At 34.3% G+C, this 27,488-nt stretch overlaps 3 protein-coding genes across 5 annotated transcripts; 2 read left to right on the top strand and 1 right to left on the bottom strand.

Moving 5' to 3' along the window:
• The first annotated feature begins 6,052 nt into the window (after positions 1-6,052).
• Positions 6,053-7,023, top strand: LOC104087621 (histone H4). The gene is made up of 2 exons (XM_033653818.2): positions 6,053-6,169; positions 6,420-7,023. Exon 2 carries the CDS (start codon positions 6,442-6,444, stop codon positions 6,751-6,753), a length of 312 nt encoding a protein of 103 aa, XP_033509709.2. The 5' UTR covers positions 6,053-6,169; positions 6,420-6,441; the 3' UTR covers positions 6,754-7,023.
• A 2,302-nt stretch (positions 7,024-9,325) lies between these two features.
• On the top strand, positions 9,326-10,107 carry LOC138900750 (histone H4). Of its 3 annotated transcripts, none has more exons than XM_070188253.1 (2): positions 9,326-9,465; positions 9,659-10,107. In XM_070188253.1, exon 2 carries the CDS (start codon positions 9,679-9,681, stop codon positions 9,988-9,990), a length of 312 nt encoding a protein of 103 aa, XP_070044354.1. In that variant the 5' UTR covers positions 9,326-9,465; positions 9,659-9,678; the 3' UTR covers positions 9,991-10,107. The 3 variants fall into 3 exon arrangements, with proteins under 3 accessions (XP_070044354.1, XP_070044356.1, XP_070044355.1); XM_070188255.1 differs by having other exon boundaries at positions 9,352-9,460; XM_070188254.1 differs by having other exon boundaries at positions 9,371-9,495.
• A 3,307-nt stretch (positions 10,108-13,414) lies between these two features.
• LOC104087620 (calcium-transporting ATPase 4, endoplasmic reticulum-type-like) lies at positions 13,415-22,281 on the bottom strand. Its single transcript, XM_009592151.4, has 9 exons — positions 22,106-22,281; positions 20,334-21,821; positions 19,854-19,926; positions 19,641-19,762; positions 16,808-17,089; positions 16,325-16,702; positions 15,722-15,831; positions 14,366-14,594; positions 13,415-14,253 (listed from the first exon to the last, which is right to left on the bottom strand). Exons 2-9 carry the CDS (start codon positions 21,747-21,749, stop codon positions 13,675-13,677), a joined length of 3,189 nt encoding a protein of 1,062 aa, XP_009590446.1. The 5' UTR covers positions 21,750-21,821; positions 22,106-22,281; the 3' UTR covers positions 13,415-13,674.
• Between the last annotated feature and the right edge of the window lie 5,207 nt (positions 22,282-27,488).

Below are 27,488 nucleotides of genomic sequence, written 5' to 3'. Positions count from 1 at the left end.
CACACCTGTAGATTTTTGACCGCATGTGCGAGCTCGCAGAAGCGAGCCAGGCCTCGCAGAAGCGGAAGGCGCGTCGCAGAAGTGACGCAATGGTCGCAGATGCGGCCTGGGCTAAGGGGGACTTGGACCGCAAAAGCGGACGCCTCTTCGCATAAGCGAGTCCGCAGAAGCGAGCCAACCGCAGAATCGGCCTCCACCCTCGCATATGCGAGACCGCATATGCGGCCAAGTGCATCACAGATGCGAAAATACTGTCAGTGTTAAAAACAGAGGGGTTCCGAGATTTTTCTCTTTTTTGGACATTTCAAGTACGGGGTGGGGCGATTTTTGAGCAAGAATTCACGGAAAAATTTGAGGTAAGTCATTTTTGATCATTGTTAGTCAGTAATATTGAATTATCATCGATTATTCCGACTAGATTACATGTTTTGAGGTAAAATTCGAGGATTTGGGCCTAGGGATTTGAAAATAAGATTTGGGGATTTGAAGGTCGAGTTGATGTTGGAATTTGATAAAATTTGTATGGTTGGACTCGTGGTTAAATGAGCGTTCATATTTTGTAACTTTTGTTGGGTTCCGAAATGTGGGCCCCACGGACGATTTTTGAGTTAAATTTCGGATTTTAATTGGAAAATTTAGTATTTTCATATAGAATTGATTTCTATAATTCGTGTTGAGTATATTGAATTGTTTGTGACTCGATTCGAGGCATTCAGATACCAATTCGCGAGGCAAAAGTTGATTGAAATTTTGAGTTAGTTGCAAATCGAGGTAAGTGTCGTGGTTAACCTTAACTTGAGGGAGTATGACTTATTTGTCTATTTGCTACGTGATTTAATATGCGGGTACAATGTATATGCGAGGTGAAGAGTACTTATGCGTTGTGGTTGAGTCAAAGCATGCGGGTGGAATTTGTTTATTATGAATAATTGCCTATTTAATTAAGATATTCCTGTTTAAGTTATTATTATTTATTTGATCATTTTTCATGAGATTATTGTTAGTTTAATTATTGTTGAATATTTTGGAAGGAGAGGTCGGTATTCTGGTATTGAATTGATTGATAAGTATATGTTCTCGCATTTAAATACTCTTCCGAATTTATGTTATTATTTTCATGGTAAGGAAGAGTGTAAAAGCAGGAAGGGTGATGACGTGCTATTTATATTATTTATATTATCCTTGTCATGGTGAGAAAGAGTATAAAAGCACGAAGGGTGATGCCGTACCATTTTCAAAGAGAGTTAAAGCATGAAGGGTGATGCCGTGTCAAAAGAGAGTTAAAGCACGAAGGGTGATGTCGTGCCAATTATTATTATTTATTTATCAATTTATGGGAAGAATGAGAGTAAAAGCACGAAGGGTGGTGCCGTGCCATTTTCATATTATCAGTTGCTCATTTTATTGTTGATGAATAAATTGGCTGCTACGTGACACTTCTCCTGCTAAAATTATTATATCATCCCCCTTCGCATGTTCCCTCTCAGATTTATAATTGTTAATTATTGTGTTATTGTTGCTTCGTATGTGTATATGCTTGAACATGTTGTTTATGTACGTGTCTTGTTATAGCCTCGTCACTACTTCATCGAGGTTAGGCTCGACACTTACGGAGTACATGGGGTCGGTTGTACTCATACTACACTATGCACTTCTTGTGCAGATTTTGGAGTTGGTCCCAACGGCGTACCATAAACTTGCTCGGATTCAGCTATCCAGAGGAGACTTGAGGTATAACTGCACAACGTCCGCAGTTCTGAAGTCCCCTTTTATCTTGCCTTAGCTGTGTATTATCTTTCAAACAACTTAAATTTTATTCAAACCTTTATTTGTATTATTCTAGTAGCTCGTGCACTTGTGACACCAGATTCGGGGATGTATTTTGATGATTCGGTAGTTATGGTCTTCCGCACTTTATTTCAGTAATTGACTTTCGTTTAATTCAATTTGTTTAAAAATAGATAAGATTATTCTAATGTTGGCTTGCCTAGCAAGTGAAATGTTAGGCGCCATCACGGTCCCGAAGGTAAAAATTTCGGATCGTGACAACCACATACCGAGATGGAATTTTTATTCTCATATGCATTAGTTTAGAAATTAATTGGAGGCGTTTGATTAATGATTCTGCTAGACCATTTTGAGTATGAACATATGCAATCAGGTGTTTAATAAAATCTCATTTGATATACAATAATTATTAAAGGCATGGGATGTAAATTCACCATCATTGTTAAGACAAGTCGTCTTACTTGCATAGTCTGAAAATCGTGCTTTTAATTGCATTAATACGGCCAACAACCTCGCGAATGCCAAATTCCAAGTTGATAACAAGTATACATATGACCATCTTATAGATGCATATATCAAAATTATATAGTATCTTTATGGTCCATAGGGAGGGTGTATGGGCCCACATATATCACTTTGTATATGTTTTAAAAATATAGGGGATTCAACCCCAACTTTAATTGCTAATGGTCTAATAATATGTTTGCCTTGAGAACATGCAGCACAAGATAATTCTTTAGTTCGAAGAATCTTCTGGTTCTTCAATGAATGACTATATGAATTCTCAATTATTTTGCGCAGCATATTATAATCGGGATGGCCCAACCGATCATGTCAAATAACAACTATAACTTGTGATTCGACTATACCAGTACATGTGTAGTACAAGCCGCATGAAAAACGGATAACTTTTTATATTCATATTTGTTACCATCCATATGACGAACATCTTCTTCAAAGAGAAATTAATATCATTATTGTCATGGTTAAAATCATTACAACCAAAATTTGCTTCTTGCTTTACTTTTATCCTTTAATAACTTTTCAAAAGACCTGGCAACATATTTTTGATGTAAAATATATACGTGATCAATGACACATTCATGCGGCCACATAGTAATATTCATACTTTTTATTTCTTTCAAACTTCTTTAGAGATAGTTGTGAGATTTTAACAATCATGAGCGTGTTCGTGTTCATAAGTTTATTTTATATGGTCACAATCTAGACATGTCTCATGACTTCTCATATAAGTTTCTCATTTTGCCTCAACTTTTATCATATTTGTTTATACGGCCTGCCTCAACATTAATTTGGAAGGTCAATTATGCTTCTACTTTGATTTTCTTTCTTTTGATGGAGGATTGATAAAACTTGATAAAATATTCAGGCGTACGTTATTTACATGTCCAATGCCCATTCATACCACATCAATGACAAATATTACCTTCACATTTTGAAGAATTATTTTGAGAACCTTTAATATTCTCCTAATTATAAATACAACCATGATGATCTCATGCCATGCTCATGTATATTCATACGGCCCAAAGAATTAGTATTTAGTCTCCTTTCAAACTTTTGATCTATGAATACCACATTGGCTTCAGGGAATGAATCAGATCCAGTGGGATGGGTTTCATAATTTTTTATTAAAAGCATATTATTTTATCTCAATCATCGTTATATTATTAGTGTGGTGCATTCAGACTCAAATCCCAATGTCTTACCCTCATAAAAGCATGTTAAGCCATAATACGTTGGGACTCAAATCCAACATCTTATCATCATGGTGCACCAGGACTCGAATCCGATGTTTGAAAATTTCTTTTGAAATATTACTACTTGAGAAAAAACTTTGAGGCATGTAACATGGAAAATATTTCTCTAATATGTTATAAGTGATTATTTGATCACATAATTTCAAACGAGAAATAATTATAAACATGGTTGAGTAATATTTACTTACGATGTAAAAATCTTGTAAGCATGAGCGTGTGATCCAGTCATTATTGTCACTTACAAATCAAACAAATGATGTAATGATGTGACTTGCCTTGACTTTAATATACCAAATGCTTCAATAATAAAATTATTATAAAAATGTGATGAAATGAGACTGGGGATCAAAACACTTAGTGACCCGTTTGGCCATAGATTTTGTCAAAATAAATTTGAGTTTTATTTGACAAACACATGTTTAGCCATAGATTTTGCCTATATTTTGGCCAAATCCCAAATCCCAAATCCCAAAACCAGCTCAAAAATATCACTATTATATTTTTTAAAAATTACCCCAAACTTTTGTATTTTATAAAAGAGCCCATCATTTATTATTTTATAACGATGTTGCTTCGTCTTCTCGGTCATCCGATAATGTATCATGTAGTTCATTATAAAAATGATAATTTTGTATCAAATTTATTTATGTTCAGGACTATGGTTTGCGATAATATAATTAATGTTATTGATAATGGTACTGTTGGGTATTTGTGATAGTTTTTAGAACTTGTGGGTATAAGTCATGTTTCATGTTTTTTTCCAAACCAAACTTCACCCAAAACAGATGTCCAAACACATTTTCATCTTCAAACCAAACTTCACCAAAATCAGATTTTTCAGAATAAATTTAGGAATTTATGGCCAAACGCTAGTTTAAGCATTTAGTGCACTTGGTTTTAAGATCTATAGTTGGATAGAATAGTATATCTGTGTTAGTAGCATGTGCACTCCGAAGTTCAAAACTCTAATGCAATCAGTTTTGCTGGTTCACATGAACTTATATAAAATGATTATTCTGCATTCTATAAGTAATAAGGGTAGTGTTGGCCAACAGTTATGCATCGATATATACTATATAACGCAAGACAATTTCATGTCCGATAGTTAATGTGAGCAAAGCAAATGAAGTGGTGCACAAATATGATAGTTATCATAATATATATATACCTTGACCAAACTCGTATATTAGATAACGCCAAATCATGTTTAAACCTAGCATGGTCCATTATTATATATTATGCGTTACTGAATTAAATGAGTTAATAGCCAATAGGCACTAAATGTATCTAGCACAACACTGGTTAATTAATACGAATATAGGCCTATTGCATATCGTTTTATCATGCAATACCATTAGCAACTAACAATCTATTGAATTGAGTCATGTTGTGTAACCAACTATATAGTTCCTCTATTAAAATGATATTCCTCCAAGAGAATGGTTAAAGATCTAAATGATGGCAAAATAAAATTTTGACAAGGACAACTAAACAGTCGTCAAAAGGAAAAATGACTTTGAGTTAGAGAATCAAACATTGCCAATTTCTACGTTATTTTTGCAGATTCTCCTCAAAAACAAAATGACATCTTTTGAATATGGGAGATCATGACAAACTTTTATAGTGACAAATGGTAATCATATTGTCCAATGTTAGATCACAGAAACAATTATAATAAAGCTGTAAAGTGTAACTCAAACCTTCTTCCACAAAGAGGTTCCATGGATAGAGATTAGCCAACAAGTAGCATATACCTTTTGGTTTCTTTGCAAGCTGAATCGGAAAGAAAATTAGCTCAACTCTTTTAGGGAAAAAGATTAGAAACCATTGAATCGATTAATTTTAATTGGTTAGAGACTCGTGCTGACAATGTGCTATAAAAGATTGTTATAATTATAATAAACGAAAGCTTTAAAAGGAAGATAACAATTGATAGAGAAGTCCGAAGATATTTATTCCTTTTATTCTGTATTTGTACAACTAGAAGTACCCAAATATACATGGTCCAATTACATGTGAATGTTACAACATAATGTATATTGAAATAGATCATGAAGGTTACCGGACATCCACAAAATTTAATGAATCCATAACAGTAAATAATTTGTTCAAAAGTTATGACACAATTTTATCAGGAATTGAGCTCCAACTCCTGGTTCAGAAGTTATATTTGCACAATTTATTTAAATGAGGTTAGAACTTAAAACAATGAAATGAAAATAGGCTATTTGTGTAAGTGCTTAACAGCCCATCCAGCCCAAAACTCATCCCCCTCCCCCAACCCACGTCAAATAAATTGTCCCGCTCAATGCTCACCAATTTGAGTCTTTCCCACCCTAATTTCAAACCCGAAAAACAAAACAAAAACCAATAATGTATGCCACGCTGGCGATCCTCGTCACTCTTTCTGTACTGCATCTAGACCGTTCAAATTGTATGATCGGATGGCAACGATCGCTTCTTTTCCCAACCACGCGGATCGAAGCCAACCCCATCACAAATAATCAACATCTATAAATAAACCCAAATTTACCCCAACTCCTCATCGTTCTCATCATTATCTCTCACAATCTTTCATATTAAGGAACTTTTAATTTCAGGTTCACCTTTACATAATTTAATTACACATTTCAGTTTATAATTTTATATTTTTATCTTTTAAATGTTTTTATCAGTTAATAGCTGAAACTTGTCTTTGCTTTCAGCATTTTTACAAACCCAGGGTTTTGTTTTCATGTTTAACTTTTTTGCTATATATATATATGCATCAATAATCTGAAAATCTGTATGGATTACGTTTATATGGTTAATTATGTTACTAAATTGTTCATATTTACTGTTTTGAATCAGAGAAATTAAAGGTTGATTGAAAATGTCTGGACGTGGAAAGGGAGGAAAAGGATTAGGAAAGGGAGGAGCAAAACGACACCGTAAAGTCCTTCGTGATAACATCCAAGGTATCACGAAACCAGCAATTAGGCGTTTGGCTCGTAGAGGAGGAGTGAAGCGTATCAGTGGACTCATCTATGAGGAGACACGTGGCGTGCTGAAGATCTTTTTGGAAAATGTGATTCGTGATGCTGTTACATACACTGAGCACGCTCGTAGAAAGACTGTGACTGCTATGGATGTTGTTTATGCTCTCAAGAGACAGGGAAGGACTTTGTATGGATTTGGAGGTTAATTGGGAGATTTGGTTTTTGACTTTTGTTTTGTCTGCAAAAGTCTTGCTGTCAAGAAAAGAACTAGAATGATTACTATATGTGGTATATGGGGTTTGTTTTGCTATTGATTAGGTATCTGTTTTGGTGTAATTAGTATGATTACCTGTTGGTGATAGGGTTCTTTTGCAGTAGTATTGGTCGTTTTTGTAAGCTGAATTTGGTTGATGCTTGATTCAGTACTTCTGAAATTTGCTTTATTGCAATGAATATTAGTGACTGATTCAGTTTCACCATTTCTGTTGCTATTGGTTTGATTTTTCGAGTGTTCTTATGTTTAAATAGGAATGGCGCCTTTTAGATTGCATTTATTTCCTAACTGGATTACTAACTTACTTTCTTAAAGAGGCTGTAGGGTTGTAGGTTTCTGTAATTGAAAAAATCTAACTTAGATTGTTCTGGTATTTCCTTATTGCTAGCCGGTTTAGATTTCATATCTTTGCTTTAATATTGTTTAAAACTAGCCTCTTGTTTCAGTGCAATCCCAACTAGCCTCACAAGTTGACGAGGTGATTCAATTACAGAGCAAGTGATGTTCATTTGCATATTGAATCCACCAGAACACTAAATTCAATGTGACCACCGGACTAGATATAGTTTCAAATTTTTACCATTATACGCAAATAAATAGGTAACAAACTTCAGCTTATTATTGGTATAGAAGATTACCATAGCTGCAAGTTAAAATAATTGGTATAGAAATTATGATTAACTTCTCTTCGTACCAAGTTTCCAGGAGTTTCTCCAGCTTTAGCTCAAAAGGAGTAGTTCAGTCGTAAGTTTCACATTCATATTTTCCATAAGAGGGCATTACAGTCAAATGAATATTAGGTATCTGTACAATTTGTTTCAAAGAAACTTTGTATTAATTACTCACATTTCAAAGATGATCTTTCATAAGTACAATTTGTTTTTGCATGTTTCATGTATTAAAAAAACAATAGTAACGATGAGGTAGTTCATTTTCTCGGGCTAAGAATTTGCAGGAATTATTTATTTCTTGAATTTCAGTGGGCGAAAATTCAAGTTGAAAACTAGTAAGCTAGATCAATCATTACAATCAACTGGTCATAATTATTTCTTTTCCAAAATTATTATTTTAAGAGTTGTGCAGAAAAAAGAATTTGAATATGACCACCAATAGTGTGGTAACATTGTAGACTACATTTTGCTGATTATTATAAAAATTGCACTTTCGAACTTGTTGAATATTGAATCCTGGACGCACATCTCCGTGAAACTCGAAATTTAAGTAAAATGTTCAATGGCTCCACTTCTGTCGATGTAGCACCATCAGCTAATCAGCTAAACAGTAAAGATAAATAAATTTCTAATGTAGTACATATAGGTAAAAGTCTCTTTAAAAAAGCGGGGATTATCCAACAATTTGAGTTTTTTACAAACTTGATCCTTTTTTAACTATTATTTTAAAGAATAACATCATTTATTGTTTATTTCATAAAGAGCACTTTTCTTTTCATTATTAACATATTACAAAAATTAAGGCCAACATTCATCTTCTTCACTCCATGTTTTAAAATTTGATGCATATGTGAATGCCATCTAAATTTAAGATGTATTGATTTATATGTCTTTTATACTTTGTATATCAAGTATCACTTTAATTAAAAATGTATTTTTATATATATAATTTTTGTATATTTAGTTGTGAAGTGCCATCTTATTTTAAGATGTATTTTTAATGTATATTTCAAATATATTTTATGTCAAGTGCCATTTTAATTCATGATGTATTTTTTATATATATGTTTTTTGTATATTTATATGCCATCTTTATTAAATTTAAGATATATTTTTTATGTATATTTCACATGTCTAAGTGTCATTTTAATTAAAAATATATTTTTTATGTATATTTTTTTATATATTTTATATGTATTAACGTATATTATTATCGAAATAAGATCTTTATGTTAAGAAAGGAAGAAAGAAGGAAGAGAAAAACTTAAGAAAGATAATTAAAAAGAAAACATTGGTTTCGACAGAAAATAAAATTAAGAAGATGAAAAAAAAAGAAGGAAAGCTAAGAGATAAAGAGAAAAAAAGGCAGGATTTTTGTCAAATAATTATTAACTTTCATTCAAATTGCTTATGTTTAGAGATTAATAATTAATATTCCTATTTTAATAGAACTGTGTGCTACAAATATAAATATTTTTCTGCCACAATTGTAATATTAAATTTCATGCTACGAATTTGTTATATTTCTTTTAAATTGTGACAGTTATTAAAAGTTCTCTTACAATTTTGGGCTATACCCGAGAAGACTGAACCAGAATGGTAGGCCCAAACCATAAACCCAGTTTCTTCTGGCCCATTTTCAACTATTCATCTATGGCGGTAAATCGCGAATCAGTCCCGCTCATATTTCTATTTCTCCCACCCCCACAGTAGGAGAAAAACATTCAAATTTTGGATCCTCAATTGAAACAAACACAGATTGCCAGGTCATCAATCCTCGTCACTTTCATTACATTTCATCTCAACCGTCAAAGATTCTCATCGACGACAAATATTAATCCACGTGATCACGACATAGATCGAAGTTCTCACCAGCGTCACCCTCCTTATATATCCCAACAATTTAGCTCAGCAATCTCCATTATCATCTCTCTCTTCAGTATTCAAGCTCCTAAGCTTCCAATTATTGTTAGGTTTACCATTCTCTCTCTCGCGTTCTTCACGTTAGTTTTCTGATTTTGTTTATTAATTAATAATTAATTCTAACAGTGTAAAGTTTCTGTCTATTTCCATTTGAAGAATGAAAATTTTGAGATGTGTTTACTTTGATTTTAAGAAATTTAGCTGCTATTTGTTGATTTTTGATAAATGAAATGATTTTTACAGAGAATTGAAATCGATTGAAGATGTCAGGACGCGGAAAGGGAGGAAAGGGATTAGGAAAGGGAGGAGCGAAACGACACCGTAAAGTCCTCCGCGATAACATCCAAGGTATCACAAAGCCAGCAATCAGGCGTTTGGCGCGTAGAGGAGGAGTGAAGCGTATCAGTGGACTGATCTACGAGGAGACACGTGGCGTGCTGAAGATCTTTCTGGAAAACGTGATTCGTGATGCTGTGACTTACACTGAGCACGCGAGGAGGAAGACGGTGACTGCTATGGATGTTGTGTACGCGCTCAAAAGGCAAGGCCGTACTCTCTATGGATTTGGTGGTTAGAACGTGTGAATTAATGTTGTTGGTTTTTGTTTAATGTAACTATGTTCTTAATAGAAGTAGTTTTTGCAAGAATGGTATTGCTTAATTAATGAAATTGCACAACTTTTATTTTTCTTACTATTGAGTTGTCAATTAGACCAATCCTATCCCTTTTTGATTAATGATTTTAGCTGTTCTGTTAATTTACTTGTTGCTAACAAAGTCTGTATCTGTTTTGTTTCAAAACTCAGAATATTTATAAACCAAATAGCAGTGTATATACATTCAAATACTCATAATCATTTACAAACAAAGAGGTGCATAGTTTTAGATTGTAAGACTATTATACAAATAGTGTATAGAAGAGTCGTACAAAGGGTAAAGCATTAGTGGGGTATGGCTAGTTATGTTTGTGATTGTTTCTCATATTTGATACCATTTGATTTAGAATCATCATCTCTCCACACAAATATTCCACCCAACTCTCCTTTACTTTTCAGCTTACTACACGCTGTTAAAAATCCATTTTCTGGAGATAATTCCCTACTCCCATCAGTGCTGAAACTAGCCAACATCTTTCTCCCTTCGCAATTGGATCTTTGTGTAGAAAAATAATACATGAATTGAGACACATTTGTTCCCTTATGAAGTCAAGCATGTACATGTATGATTGCATTCTATGGACATGTATGCCAAAATTCTAGTCCTTCTATGCCAATTTTAAATTGTGTATAGGAACTGATAATCTGTATAATAATACTCTTAAGAGAGGACTATGTCCAACAAAGGAATTTGTTTTTATAATTTTTATGATCAACCATCCAAAAGCAACTGTTACACATACCCAGTAAGTGTTAATGCATTTATCTTTTAAGACTCTTAACATCATAAATTTTTCGAGGTACACTCAGTCTTTAAATCGTGATCAATCCTGCAATTATCAGACTGCAGGAATAGTTGTAACAATACCATTACCACCTGGTTGATCAACAATTATCCAAACTGTTTCGCAGCAATCATCAGTTATGTTTGTAACTTGATTGAATTGCTACTTAGGACTTGGTTCACAGCATCTTTTTCATGGACTCGGACCAAACAATTTTAGATCCTTTAGGGACATTATACAGTGCACTTATTAATGCACTGAAATTGTAACAGGATTGAAGCAACATTAGATTACTTGGAAACTCAAGTTTTTGTAGATAAATGCAAATAACTAATTTGAACAACTAACCCGTGATCGATAGCGTGAGGCTGTAAACCCGGTGGAGGTTTAACGCGATGGGATATATAATATGAACAAATAAGCAATGCGATGTATAATTAATGGTCTTGTTAGAAGGAAAAAAAGTCTTTGATGAGAATAATTTAGATAAAAAGACAAATATTAAGATGAACTCGATACCTCAAAGCTTTATTGGCCTCTGGAGGCTGAAGAAGCAATGTCACATTGATCATAAATCAAATTGATTGCAATCTTTATCTGTCCATGAAGATCCCATTAGAGCGCCTTCTACTTCTAATAATCTGTGAAATAGGTCAGAATCATTCTCAACGAGTCCATAAGAAGTGATCCCATTTTTTTCATCAGATCCGGATAAAGACCAAAGATCTTGGACGACCAATTCAGTAGTCAGCAGAACAACTCAAAAATAAAGAAGTATATTAATCACTTCATGCTTGTTCAAAGGTCGAAGTACCATTTGTACAAATAAGAATTCCGAGGTCATTCTAATCTATTATAATGGATAATTCTCCAAGAAAACACCATAAAACATTCCGACTTATATAAATTAATAGACTGATACTAAGAAAAATAATAAAGTTCAAATGCAGTACTACATGTTGTGTGCAGCTAACTATATATGTGTATGCAAACCTATCTATATGAAGTAGTAGTAAACTTTGGAGTAGGAATGAAGAATCATCGAGTCACGAGTAATAGGCGGCTCGTTGAAAGAGAAAAGGGTGCGGACGCTGCCATCTTGAAGGTCAATTCTGTTCAGATAATAATCACACGAACTTGAACTGTATCTGTCAATGTCGATATAGTATATGGAATTTGGTTTACATCCCAAAAATTTGGATATGGAACCACACTCACACAAGAACAAACATGGATTTTCGGGTCGTTGGGCTTGTGACCAACTTGGAAATCTTAACACTTAATGCATGGCTCACGACATATTTCAACCCTTAGCGGCTCATTAGTTGTCTTTACGAGATAAAATTTTCCAGAGGAATACCTATTAGAATCTGGATATACTAAATTGTCAGATTCTAAAGTAGTTTTTTCAATAGATGAAACGCCACCTTTATCATTCACAATGTAGTATTTCCCACCATGGTCTATCATATCACAAACAAGGTCATAAGTACATTCAGGACAAGTAAAAATCCAAGTTTTACTACCAGGTTTTAGGATAGCCAATTTATACATGGACCACTTGCTTGTAGTCACAAGCACGACGATCTCAAAACTATTTGGATTGGTTGAAGGATTCTTTGATAGAATAACTTTATAGGCATGAAAGTTAAAACAAGGAAGATTGATTATCTCACCAGTAAAGGGATTGAAAAGGCCGATATGATCTTGGAGATTACATTGATAAACCAACCACAATATATTTCAACCCAATGTAATGGTAACTTGAAATCCAATAGTATTTTATCTTTGGTTACACTATAAGCTTGTGTTAGTGGTCCAGTTGTCGTGACCTCTAAAGATCATTAACAAAGGAAGTTCACTTGAATTGATGCGTTGTAATTGTTGGATACGAAGGAAAACCATGACTTGCACACTACGCTAAAGCGCACATAATCAGAAATTGAAGACATATTTTGCAAAATCAAGTCGAGTGCCAAATCAGAAAGCCCTGCCCAGTCTCTTGATCTTAACTTGATATCCCTCTGTACGTCCATAGATTCCTCACTTCACCAAATCGCTCAATTCAAAGAATTTGGTCGATTAGAAAAGGACGTGTGTTTGCGTGGGAGAAGGAAATAAAGTAGGAGATCAAATCCGTCCCTAATATAGCGCAATATGAATTCTCTTTTTTTTCCTTTCTTGTTTTTATTGCCTAGCTTATATAGCGCCAGAATAATTGGACTAGGGGATATAAATTCCTTGAAAATAGGAGATTTTCTGATTCCGTTTTATAAACGAGGCCATGCAATTAGGTTACATATTCTAAAGTTGAATTAGGATTGCCTTCAATAATACAAAGTTGTATTACATAAAATGTTATAGAAATATGGTCAGTACTTATAGAAAGCATGAAGCAATATTAAAATTAGGTTGTAAATACTAATAGAAGGCATGAAGCAATAGAAATTTATTAGGTGTTTAGGACAGGTGATTTTGGTTCTGAATTCTAACACCAGAGGTCAGATAGGAGAGAATAGGTATGATACTTATCGTCCTGTTAAACAAGGGGAAAAGTAATTCATCCAGAAAATACGTCAATATTAAAACTAATACTATCATCTGAGTGTTGCAAAATGTCTAATGAATCTAATTAAATTTGGCAAGGTCCACACCAAACCTCATCATTTAACAGCGACTGGGCTGGGTTAAAGGACCAAGAGTATAGGCTAATCAAACCCACTTGCGGGTACGAATAACATAAACTCTGTTAATAACAAGTCCCAAAACATTTGTGGTATACCAATAACAAGGGGAAAAGTAGTCCATTGCTTTTACCTCTACTCTTCCTTCCGCTTTATGGGTCTCCTTGCACTCGTTCGAATACCACTCGTGCACCTTCCAATAAACTTCAAAATCTCGTCAATTAATATGACGGGCAATGCAACAGCCAATACTAACAGCCACTCATTCAGGCTCAGTGGAACGATACCAAATACTTGAGCAAGGAAAGGCACGTAGAGGATCAAGAAGTGCAGACCAAATGAGACAGACATGGCCAAAAGAAGCCATGGGTTGACCCATGGTGGCATTGTTAAGAGGCTTCCATCTTCCGAAAGGGCATTAAGAGAGTTGAACATTTCAATCGCAACCAATACAGAGAGGGAAAGGGTCATGGCTTTCACCTTGCCTTCCACGAAGTAATCGCATGGTTTGTCAAAGCTGATCACTTGTGACCCTGCAGTGAAAGGTGATGCAGTAAAATTATCCCAGGTTTTGCACTGACCCCAATTAGCAAGCTGGGAGTAGGTAACGAGACTGTGGCCATCTCCACTTAGATCAATGCCAAGAAAAGAGTCATGGGTGAACCAGATGATAAAAACTCCCACAGTAGCAACTCCAACATACAATCCAATAACCTGCATCAAGCATTTAGAAATGATAAGCACAAGGATTTCATTCTCACATACGAAAGCAGGAATTGGGAAATAAAACTAAAAATAAACAAATAACAAAAAATGTAAAGCCAACCAGATAGCGAAATAAAATCCAGGCACTGATCAATGAGTCATCGCTTCTCCTTGGTGGTTTCTTCATTATATCCTTGTCTGGTGGATTAAATCCCAATGCCGTAGCAGGGGGTCCATCAGTGACCAGGTTGACCCACAAGAGTTGCACTGGGATAAGACCTTCAGGAATGCCTAGCGCAGCAGTAAGGAAAATAGAGGCAACCTCACCGATGTTTGAGGAGATCATGTACCTGCAACAAGAAAGTGTCAATCTATGAACTTTTGTAATGATGCACTACCAGTTGTAGTATCATCCATTACAAGGACTAAAGACTAACATACAAGAAGTTCAAAGAAATGTTGGAAGGATTGCACCCTAACAAAAAAATTAGAACTATGATTTACTCCCCTTAAAAAAATGATAAAACATGGAAATCAACTGCCACCCACTAGTAGAAGAAAGTCACTCGAAGGGTGATTAGCCAATTTATCCAAATCACTTAACTCAAGAATACCTCATACAACTGAACAAAAAAGAATTAAAGCTTACTTCAAGTTCTTCAACCTATTCAGTAACATATATTTCATTCTTAGAACATTCAAACTGTTTGAATGCATGTCAAACCCAAAAGAGTTATTGCGCACATGTGAGCATAAGCAGCAGGTGTTATCTTTCCCTGATAAATAACTTTTAAGACGCACAATTTTTCTTCTTTTTTTTTGTTTTTTTTTGGGGGGGTGGGGGTGGGTGGGGGGTGGGGATAATTGTGGTATCGGACGCCCGGGTACCAGTACCCCCTTAGGACCTATAGGGGTACTGGTGCGGTACCCCTAAAAATCCTCATATCCCGTACCCTTAAATCCTCTTTCCGTACCGCCCCCGTACCCAGTCCCCTTGAGTAACCAGAACCCTCCCCTTAGACAGCCCTACCTGCTACCTCTCACAAGCACCGGTATTGGTACCGGGTAACTCTACCTTGACTGCACAATTTTGTAAAACAATACTTTCAACTTTAATCATGCCAACTAACAAAGTTGAATACATATTTCGGATAGCCTAATATTAAATTTCCCAACCCAAAATGATGAAAGTACAGTCTCTTTTTCTTCTTTGTTCTTTTAACAATAGTGTCCGAGCCAGCTTGTGCACACCTCGTTGTTCCACCGGGTACCTGTTGCCACCCACCAGCGCAGGTACCACGAAGCTCTATCCACCAAGGCTTAGCCAGATCGGGAAGAAATCGCCTAGTTCTTTTTTAGCCTCCACTAGAATTTGAACCTACGGCTACGGCCTCATGATAGAAGTAAACTATCATCTAATCAAGAGTGCCGGTGATGGAAATATTGCCAACTGAAGGAGATGAGGAAGAAAATAAACCTGATGAAAGCCTTCATATTGTTATAAATGGACCTGCCTTCACCAACAGCAGATACAATTGTACTAAAATTATCATCTGCCAAAACCATGTCTGATGCTTCCTTTGCCACCTGAGACCAAAAATCATACATAAGCAACATGACAAGAAGACTGGCTTCAAAAACCCTTCAGGATTCTCATTAATAAGAATAGAAAGCCTGACAGTAAATATACATGTATGTATCCACAAGATATATTTGTCCCCCAACCCCATCAGAAACTACAGGAATTTGCGCATTGAAAATGACAATCAAATTGACATGAGAATCTGCTATAATACATGCCTGGAAAATGAAGATAAGTTCCTATCAGTAAGCACATCAATGGACAGTGTAAACAACCCAAAATAAGATGAGTATATACAATATGATATGTTAGCCTCATTCTGGGTAGACACACATAGGTATACAATCATCCAGGACCAGAGTTAGATGACTGCCAACTGGGGTATATCAATAACTGGCAGACAGAAACCATACTTTAAGTACTGCAGGAAATAAATTCTAGATACATGCCTCCATTGACATGGTTCACAAAAACTAGTACTAGTATTGTCATTTATACCTCAGTTCCAGCAATTCCCATTGCAATTCCAATATCGGCCAATTTCAGGGCAGGTGCATCATTCACTCCATCTCCAGTCATCGCAACCACCTCACCATCTTCTTTGAGTAATCTCACAATGTCTTGTTTATGCCTAGGCTCAGCTCTGGAGAATAGGAGACCTCCGCTTTGCCTTATATGTGCTTTGGGGTTCGCAAGCTCCATAAATTCTTTTCCTGTTAAGCTCCTCGAACTGATATCTTCATGGCTTCCAAAGACACCTATCTCACGGCAGATAGCTTCTGCTGTATTCTTGTTATCTCCTGTAATTACCATAACACGAATTCCGGCTTGTCTGCAATCCTCAATTGCTTGGCGTACCTCTTTTCTAGGAGGATCCTTTGAAAAGATGAAAAGCAAAGCAGTCCATTCAATATCTTAATGTTCACAATAGATGAAGGTCGTAAAATAAAAATGAAACAAACAGTCCACAAGTTAACTTACCCTTATCCCAGCCAAGCCAACAAATATGAGTTTACTCTCAATGGAAGGGTAATTAACAGGATTAAGTAAAAGCTCATGAGCAGGATGGTCTTCATCACCGTTATAGGTTGAAAATTCAGGTAGATCCTCCTTGTAAGCGAAACCGAGGACACGTAATGCCTTGGAGGACATTTCATGAAGGCTTTGCAATATATGATTTCTTGAAGAATGATCCAATTCTACAACAGAACCATCTTGCAGTTGCACATATGAGCTTCTTTCCAACAGATTTTCCACCGCACCCTGAAAATGAAGCACCATATGTTAGATATATAAATCCCAAACAGCACGTACAGCACACATCGCCAAAGAATAATCCAGGAATAAAACATCTAGAACGAGTCTACTAACCCGTGAGCACCTAATCACAAACAGAATGAAAAGAGTAAAAAGTTCAGTTGAATAGTTAACCCATGCCCGGATGAAGGAGGGGTATTGGGGTACGCTGGCAGCCATCACAAACTTGCCAGTTCATGATGAATCCTCATGAAGGTGTTTAAAATGGAACGAGGTAGACCTAAAATCACATGAAAGAAAGTTGTCTCGAAACACCTAGGTGATATCGACTAGTTGGGAATAGGTTTTAGACTTATTAGATAACTTACTAATATTTTTTGTTAAGGTAAATAATTTTATTAACAAATTGGCAAATAGATATGTTAACGCAAGACTCGAACACGAACTCCACCTCACTTTGGACACCCTTAGCCATTGGGCTGCCTCTCTCAGCTGTAACTTCTTCTAATATATATAGAGCGAACTCCACCTCACTTTGGACACCCTTAGCCACTGGGCTGCCTCTCCACTTCACTATATATATATATATATATATATATGGGTCTTGCTAACATACTACATGAAGGTAGTATGTTAGCACTGTACCCAATTTTTCTTTCCATTATTTGCCCTTTCAATTGCCACCGCTTCTTCATTAGTCTTTTTAACAATGAGGAATTTATTGTAGTTTCACAAAATCCTAATACCGAAAAGATTCAATCAGTTCAATCCCTATTTTTTCCCTTTTGGCGATTTGCTCTGGGTAATTTCCTCGGAGAATTATGCCATCTATTTCCTCTTCGGCGTCTCTCCACTTCTATCTCAGGCAAACCACTTCTCCTCCCTCTTACTGACATGGCCTTTCTTTTTCATTTACATCCACTCATGGGTGTACCCAAGCACACCAAAATACATATTCATATTACCAGTTATAACCCCTCATTAAAAACATTTAAAAATTCAGAAGGATACAATAGATATTATTGTCATCATAAACGTATAATAATAAACAATCCGAACACAAAAACAAAAACAAAAAATGTCGCTGTTATTTTTGATTTGCAACAAAAATTGATTTCATCTCAAGAAAGGAGCAAGATAACATGAGGAAGAGCCGAAGAGATGGGGAGATGGAAAAAGGAAAAGGACGAGGGATCTAAGACAGAGCAAAAGTGAAGAAGGGGATTGTCTCATAAAATCTACGAAAATGCCCTTTGGCTAATGAAGAAGCAGTGACAATTGAAAGGGCAAATAATGGAAAGAAAAATTGGGTACAGTGATAACATACTACCTTCATGTAGTATGTTATATATATATATATATATATATATATATATCATATTTTTCACTTTATCTTATTTGATATAATGATGATATGAGTTGAGAGCTTAAATGAAGAAGTGAGGATTCATACAGCTGACCTAACTTGTTTGGGATTGAGGCGTACTTGATGGCTTCAAGAACAGCTAAATAGCAACGGAAGTCGAGCGTATGAAGTTCGAATACTAGACACAATACACATCTTGCAACTTTTGACGACTGTTGACCTCGATGACGAAGACACTGACGATATGGCAGCATATGGTGCTTAAACTGCTATTTTATAATGTACAATCTCCACATTTAGAATTACCATGAGAATACTCTGAAGTGAAAAATCACACAGATCCAAAGTAGCAGTTCCATCCATTCACATAGTAAAAGTTACTCCCTCCGTTCCAATTTATGTGAACATGTTTGACGCAAAGTTTAAGGAAAAATAAAGATTTTTGGAATTTGTGGTCCTAAACAAGTCAAAAAGGATACTTTTGAGATTTTACTGGGTTGTTGTTGTAGTAAACAAGTCAAAAAAGGGTCCAGAATATTTGCGTGGTTATAAAAGCTTCTCTTTAAGGGTAGAATTGGAAGTTTATAGCCTGTTTGGCCAAGCTTCTAAAATATGCTTATTTTGAGAAGTGCTTTTTTTAAAAGTGATTTTCAAAAAAGTACTTTTGGTGAGAATCGGTTTGTGTTTGGCCAATCTTTTGAAAACTGCTTCTAAGTGTATTATTTTTTCAAAAGTGCTCAGAAAAGTGCTTTTGGAGATAAGCTACATTTTTCTGCTTCTCAAAATATGCTTCTGTTTCTCCTCAAAAACACTTTTTTTTCCTTCTAAAAGCCTGGCCAAACACCTCAATTTTTTGCCAAAACCACTTTTGGCACAAAAAAACGCTTGGCCAAACATGCTAAGCTAAATTGTTTTCAAATTTAGAAAAGGTTCGTTCTTTTTGGAACGGACCAAAAAGGAAATATGTTCACATAAATTGTAGCGGAGGGAGTAATTCTTGAGCCAGAAAGAAAAAATAAAAAGGGAGCATAAATGTGAAGTGCCACAAAAACAAAAATTGCAACACAAGCAATCAGAATCTGCACAGAACCAAATATGCATGCTGATGCATTATGCTTCCATAGTGCCAAGAAAATCAAATCAAAAGTGTAGGCAATCGTAATAGAGAATCCAAGGGAATAAAGAACATACCTTCACAAGTAATGACTTTCTACCAGAGGGGGAAGTCGTGATGACACCCATGGATTTCCTATCCCGGTCAAATTCAAGAGTAGCAATACGCTGTTCAATTTTGTTCCATGTGTAAGAGCAGCCTACATTCAGCCAATTGAAGTCAGGCCATGTTCTGTGCAAATGAAGTCCCATTATGGACATAACAACAATATAACAGAAACTGCAACTTACGGAGGCCATCTTTGTCTCTTGAAGAGGAATTGGATCTGAGGCCATCAGGAAGTCCCATTTTCTCAACCAGAACCTTAAATCAAATCAAGAAACTCTAAATCAGTCAACGAAAAGCTTTAAGAAAGCGAATAAGACAAAGTTTTTAAAGTATATACACAATAACAAGCAATGTACATCAGAGATAATTTACTTAATTAACTCTTTGTTTGTGTTGGGAGGTAAGGGGTGGTAGCCAGCAGAAACTTAGAGACAAAAAATAAACAATGTAAAGGTCAGAAATCTGACTTTTACCTTATATAATGCCATTGATAAATCAAGGATCCACATTCCAGACAATGATAAATTGACCGTTTCTAATAAATAAAGCTCAGAGTAACTGAACAATGGTTTAGATTAATACAATAACATACTGGATAGGAGGCAGAGATCCTAATCTAGTAAGATAAGCGAAGCAATCCACTTCAAATATAAAATCAGTACCTTCAGTGCCGCTTCAGTTGGCAGTCCGCTGGCAATATAGTGCTGGCCAGATTTTTCAACTCCAGAATCATTGCAGACGGCAGCAATTTTTGCGATCATTTCTAGGTTAGAGTCCATCCGACCCATTGGCCAGTCCTGTATCTTTCCATCAAAGGGATCATATGTGGTCCCTTCAACATCGAAGGATCGAACTGTGCTAGCCTTGGCACCCATAGCAACAAGCTTTGACACAGCCATCTGATTAGTAGTCAATGTTCCTGTTTTGTCAGAGCAAATAACAGTTGTACAGCCAAGAGTTTCAACACTAGGCAATTTACGAACAAGTGCATTCTTAGCAGCCATCTTGCGTGTGCCAAGCGCCAAACAAGTTGTAATAACTGCTGGCAAACCTTCTGGAATGGCAGCAACTGCCAATGCCACTGCAATTTCAAAATAATAAGTGCACTTCTCAAATGAAAACTTGAAATTCCTTGGCCATCCATCAACAAACTCCCAAGAGAGGAAGTATTTCACATTAATCAGCCAAACCAAAGCACAAATGACACCAATTATGGCAGTCAATGTTTCTCCAAACTCATTTAGCTTTTTCTTCAATGGGGTATCTTCCTCGTTTTGTGCCGCTTCATGTATCTGCGAATGCACATTCCCTATCTCGGTATCCATCCCTATTTGAGTAGCCAAACAAACACAATTTCCATTCACCACAGTTGTTCCAGCAAATACCATACATTTCTTCCCCTGGATATCAACATCCTCTGGTACAACTTTAGTGGTCTTACTAACTGCCTCACTCTCACCAGTCAATGATCCCTGCTCAAGCCGAAGAGTCGAACTGATCAAACTCAAAACTCTCATATCAGCCGGTACTTTATCTCCAACTTTCAACTCAACAATATCCCCCGGTACAAGCTCTTTGGCAGGCAAGCTAGAAATCCTTTTACCATCACGGATCACACAAGCAGTCTCCGACTGAATTTCCTTCAATGCCTCCAATGCCTTCTCGGCATTGCTCTCTTGCCAAACACCGACTATAGCATTAACAATTAGGATCAAGAAAATCACTAAAGGCTCCACGAAAGCCGTGATTTCCTTCTCACCGCCTTCTTCTCCATCTAACCAAGCCAAAACAAACGAAATCACCGCAGCACCAAGCAAAATTCTAACTAATGTATCATTAAACTGATCTAAAATCAACCTCAAAATCGACTGTCCTTCGTGCTTCTCCAATTCATTAAAACCATAGATCTGCCTCCTTTTAATTATCTCATCCTCACTCAAACCGCGATTCCTATCCACCTCGTACTTCTCCTCACATTCCTTCACATCTTTCGACCAAGCCGGAAAAACGTCCTTCTCCGACACACTTTTACCACCTATATTCTCTCTCTTCCCATAATTTTCACCTCCTTTTCCCATTTATAACCTCCAGAATCAGCAAAATCTAGTAAAACCCCAGCCAAAATCTCTAAAAAAAAAATACAGATTCACCTGAAATTCAAAACAAATCGAGAAAGTTCAAAATCACAACTAAATCTCATGATCGGACCATTTCATTATCTCAAAATTCAAAACAGGTAACAAAAATTAACCCTAACAGTGATCTAGAACAATCGCAACCACAATAGAACCTCCAATATCACAAAATTCAAAACAGGTAACAAAAAATTAACCCTAAGAAAGATCTAGAACAACCGCAACTACAATCGAAGCTTCTAGAAGAAAATAAACACAAATACGTAAACGAAAGAGATGTTTGAGGAAGCGGAATTTACCAGAAGAGTGGAGATTCGGAGGAGAGAGTGAGAAATGTTACTGTGCAGGCGGACTTAGGATAGCTATGGTATGGGTCTCTCTCTCCCTCAATATCTCTCTCGGGAAACTGTAGAGTTGAGAGAATCGAAAAATAAGAGATCTCTGCTCTTTACTTTATAATACTAACAAACGGAGATAATTAATAAATAAAAAATAACGATAATAGGAAGAGAAGGTGAAAAAGCGGAACGCTTACAGATCGGCTTTTGCTATTAGCTTCTGCGTACTTTCTCACTTTTAATGGACTCTGATTTAATTTATTGTTTTCTTATAGTAACTCTTTTCTGCTTTTTGCTCCTGAAAAAATGTCTAAAAAACTCGTTTTATGAATTGACTATTTTGACCTTTGATAGCGAAACTAAACTGAAGTATAGCTAATATAGCTTATATATAACAAAAACCACTACTTGTGAATTTAGAACGACAATAGTTTGGAGAGTTTAATTTATTAGCTTGACAAAATATCAGATTTAGAGTGGCCCTGCAAGGATAAAAAGAATAAATTCATACAAGAAAATGGTATAATTGTTGTTGAATTAATAATATGTCTGATTTTGAAGTTTGTACGATTTCTTATGTTATTGAAGATAAAAATATTAATTTCAAGAAAATTAATTAGCATTATTACTAATATAGTACGTCTATTCAATTTTAGTATTGTGGACTTTATAGCACATTATACTTATAATCTCAACAATTAAATTATTGAATTCTTTTCCAATAACTTATGCCAAAAAGGGGACAAAAAATAGACAAATCTAAATGGGAAATGATTTTTTTTAAAAAAGAAATGATTAATCCATCACTTTCTGAGTGCCCGGGGGTTATTTTGTCATTTCGGCTACTAGGTAAGCGGCAATATCATATACGCTCACAAATGCTTTGACCCGTTACGAAATCGTTTTAGGGAAAAAGTGGGAGGTCATCATAAGCTGAACCAATAAGATTGTACCACGTAATCAAACGGTTGGAAATCTCATGATGCCTACGACCTTGAGATGACGTGAAAAGATATAAGTGGATGCACGTATTTAGAACGATTTCGTGGTAGGACAGTGAATTAACTACTAAATGATTAAGTTAATTCATTTAAAATTAATCATATTTAATGAAAAGAGAAATTTCCAGGTGCTTACCTTGTGCTAAAGAAAAGGGATTAGAATAATACAAAGAGTGATGACTGGGGATGCCTAGGGATACAGCATATTCCTTCTCTCTATACTTTTCCTATTTGTGTTTTATATTATTATTCTACTTATTATTTTATACAATTTTGAATCTATGGCAGCTCTCTTTTTATTTTATAAAAAGAAAAAGGAGGTTGAATTTTACTTACTAAAGGGAGAAATAAAATTAGCATCAATTACAAGTCGATTGCAAGTAATTTATATACGCTATGAATGTGTTGGTAGCTTTTTTTATCCGGCTAAAATACATTGATCAATATACAATCAACTATACTAAATTAAAATATTTTATTAATTACCAATTGCACTTGCTTAATGCAATGCAGTTATATACGGTTGACTTTTGAATAACTAAATAAAGTTAAAATATTTAGACGGCAAGTGTATAGAGATTAGACTACAATTAATATATACATTATGAAATAAGCTATAGTTCAATTACATTGAAGCTCCCATAACCTTTCTTTAATAATTCTATTATGTTATAAAATAAAATTTCTGTTGATACTATTAAACTGTAAGTCGTGGACCTTGGTAAATCTAAAATTATCGAGTTTCTCAATTATATGGTCAAACACATTAGGAATGGTGGTTGGAGTCCATTTTTGCATCTAGATCGTACAAACACTGAAAGAAGCACAATACAAACAAATAATTTATTGAAGTTTGAAAAGCATATTGTCCCCTACGAAAAGTAACAAAAGGGGGGTATTTTTGGTACAAATTAGTAAAAACATGATCTGGTCATTGCTTCAAGCTATATTTTTTACCAACTCGTTGTTTATTTAATTGCCTCGCAATCACTTTCAATTATAAAAAATAGGAAATTAAAATTTTGAAATTCTATTTTGCATCCATCTTTGAGGAAATTTCCAAGAACAGAAAAATACACAAATAAATGGATGATGTTGTCTAAGAATATTAGGGACCATAAAAATCAGAATATTTAGAAATGAAAGTACGAGAGCACATAAATAATAAGATTGTCAAAGGTATATAAACTAATACTATAAGTCATAGATGACAGTAATGTGTGACCAGTAATAATGTGAAAACGGAGAAGATCACTTCCAACATATTATTAAGTTTTATGTATTTTATTGTGTCTGGGATGTGATGATGGTTTGCTAATTAATTATGTTATCTTCAAGATATGAAATACATTTACAAGTAGTGCAGTTTTTTAGTTTTTCAACCTGAGGTTCATTATTTGCACGGGTACTCGATTAATCTGAATTTGTGCCGCATAACGCTTATTAAAGGAGAAGCGATCCTTAATAAAAAAAATTTTAATTCTCAAGACTCAAATCCGAGACGTCTAATTAAGGGTGAAAAATTTTTATTCATCCCACCACACCTTTTGTCAGTACTACGCTTATGCTCTCTACCAAAAAAATATTCATTCTATCAAAGAATCTCAATAATCTTGCAACTCCGTATATAATTATCATATAAATTTATTACTATTATTTTGCTCCAAATCATGTGAACTTAGACTTTCTAGGGAAGGAAAGAATTTCGAGGTTGTTACGCTTATTGATTACAAAAGGAAAAGTCTTAAGTAAGAAGCAATGCCTTGATAAGTATTAAAATTACTTGCTTTTAAGTAGGGGTGTACAAAGAAAACCGATAAACCGTACCAAATCGATAATTCGAGTCAAATCGGAAAAAAAAGATGTGGTTTGGTGTTGGAAAATAAAACCCAGCCATAATTGGTTTGGTTTGGTTTTAACTAAAAAAAGTCAAACCGAAACCAAACCAACCCGATAATACATTTATATAATTTTTAAAAATATTTATACATATAAATATTTATTGTAATGTAATTTATAAATATTTCTTAAATCTTTTCACAGTTTTATCTTTTAACGTATTATTTCAAGTTTAGACTTAACATTCTTGAATGGTAACTAAATTTTATAGCTCATAAATATAGTAACTCAAACAAAGTTCAAATCAATACTAATGCTAACAAAAGAAATTCAATTCAATACTATAAATGACGAAAGTGTTGGATAATTATTTTAGTTTTACATTGGTTTATAATGAAAATGCATAACTTAGTTTATCTTTTTCTTTAGTGCTTAGTTATGTAATTAATATTAGTACTTATTAGCTATACTTATTTTAGCATGAACTATATAGCATTTTTAGATTATGTTAATTTTCACTATGGCTTATTAATTAGCAATATTTGTTTTATGTAATTTTATTATTTTATCTTTGCTATTGAATATTTTAGTATAATACTATGACTTATCCCATATTATTGTGTTAGTTTCTTGAAAAACACATCATATAGTTGTATTTTACTAGGACTTAAGAAATATTTGGAGCACAAGTTATATATTTTATGTTATGAAGACTTTATCGGATAAAACCCGAAAACTCCGAGATTGAAAAACCCGACTTTGTTGGTTTGATTTGGTTTATAGATTTAAAAATCCGACACCATTGGTTTGATTTGATAATTGAAAAATTCGAACCAACCCGACCTATGTACACCCTTGCTTTTAAGTATACTACTATATTTTCCTTTTCTTTTCTAGGTAAATTATGCTATTGTATTTGTTGTATGACCACTTCCTGCAAAGAAATTTCCGCGAACTGTACGTTGATTACTTTACTGAATATATTTCTATGGCCCATTTAAGCAGTTAAGTACCCAACATGTTAACTTATAATTAGAGCTTTTTGGAAACGTACTTAATAAAATAGGCAAAGTCGTTTCTTCTACTATGAAATGACTTCTTGAATAGCAACTTTTTCATCCATTTACAACAATTTTGATGGTGACAACTATGGAATTACTTGACACTATAAGATTAAAGTCTTGTTAGACATTTCTTGTTGTGCAATATATATTTAAAAATAGCTAAAACGAAAGAAGTCAATGAATGTCGTCGACTTTGTTCTATTAATTAATTAATGACACACAAAATAAATATTCTTTTGGATTTAAGTTATATTCATTGAATATACAAAATAAATTTACGTTTTCAGTGAATTCTTATAGTAGATTAGGGGTGTACATAGGTCGTATTGGTTCGAATTTTTCAATTATCAAACCAAACCAATAGTGTCGGGTTTTTAAATTTATAAACCAAACCAAACCAACAAAGTCGGGCTTTTCAATCTCGAGTTTTTCGGGTTTTCAGATTTTTTTCCGGTAAAGTCTTCATAACATAAAATATGTAACTCGTGCTCTAAATATTTCTTAAGTCCTAGTAAAATACAACTATATAATGTATTTTCCAAGAAATTAACACAATAATATGACATAAGTCATAGCATTATACTAAAATATTCAATAATAAAGATAAAATAATAAAATTACATAAAATAAAGATGGCTAATTAATAAGCCATAATGAGAATTAACATAATCTAAAAATATTATATAGGTCATGCTAAAATAAGTATAGCTAATAAGTACTAATATTAATTACATAACTAAGCACTAAAGAAAAAGATAAACTAAGTTATGCATTTTCATTATAAACCAATGTAAAACTAAAATAATTATCCAACACTATCGTCATTCCTAGTATTGAATTGAATTTCCTTTGTTAGCATTAGTATTGATTTGAACTATATTTGAGTTACTACATTTATGGACTATAAAATTTATTTACCATTCAAGAATGTTAAGTCTAAACTTGAAATAATACGTTAAAAGATAAAATTGTGAAAAATTTTAATAAATAATTATAAATTACATTACAATAAATATTTATATGTATAAAATAATTTTAAAAATTATATAAATGTACTATCGGGTTGGTTTGGTTTCGGTTTGACTTTTTTTTAGTCAAAACCAAACCAAACTAAACCAATTATGGTCGGATTTTATTTTTCAATACCAAATCAAATCAAACCAAACCACATCGGGTTTTTTTTTCCCGGTTTGACTCGAATTATCAGTTTGATGCGGTTTATCAATTTTCTTTGTACACCCCTATAGTAGATTAGTTATTCTATTTATCAGATTATTTATCAATATTTATTACTCCATAATAATCTAAATATAATTATATTATATATAATCTGATTGTGTAAATATTGTTTTACTAAACTCGTATCTTTTATTTCATTTCGCGGTATGGAACTTGGAAGCAGTTCTCTCTACAAGCACCATAGCTCCAAATGGGCCTCAC

The sequence above is a fragment of the Nicotiana tomentosiformis genome, chromosome 11 (genome assembly GCF_000390325.3).
Source record: "Nicotiana tomentosiformis chromosome 11, ASM39032v3, whole genome shotgun sequence".
NCBI classification, from domain to species: Eukaryota; Viridiplantae; Streptophyta; class Magnoliopsida; order Solanales; family Solanaceae; genus Nicotiana; species Nicotiana tomentosiformis.
This window is presented reverse-complemented; position numbering and strand designations above follow the sequence as displayed.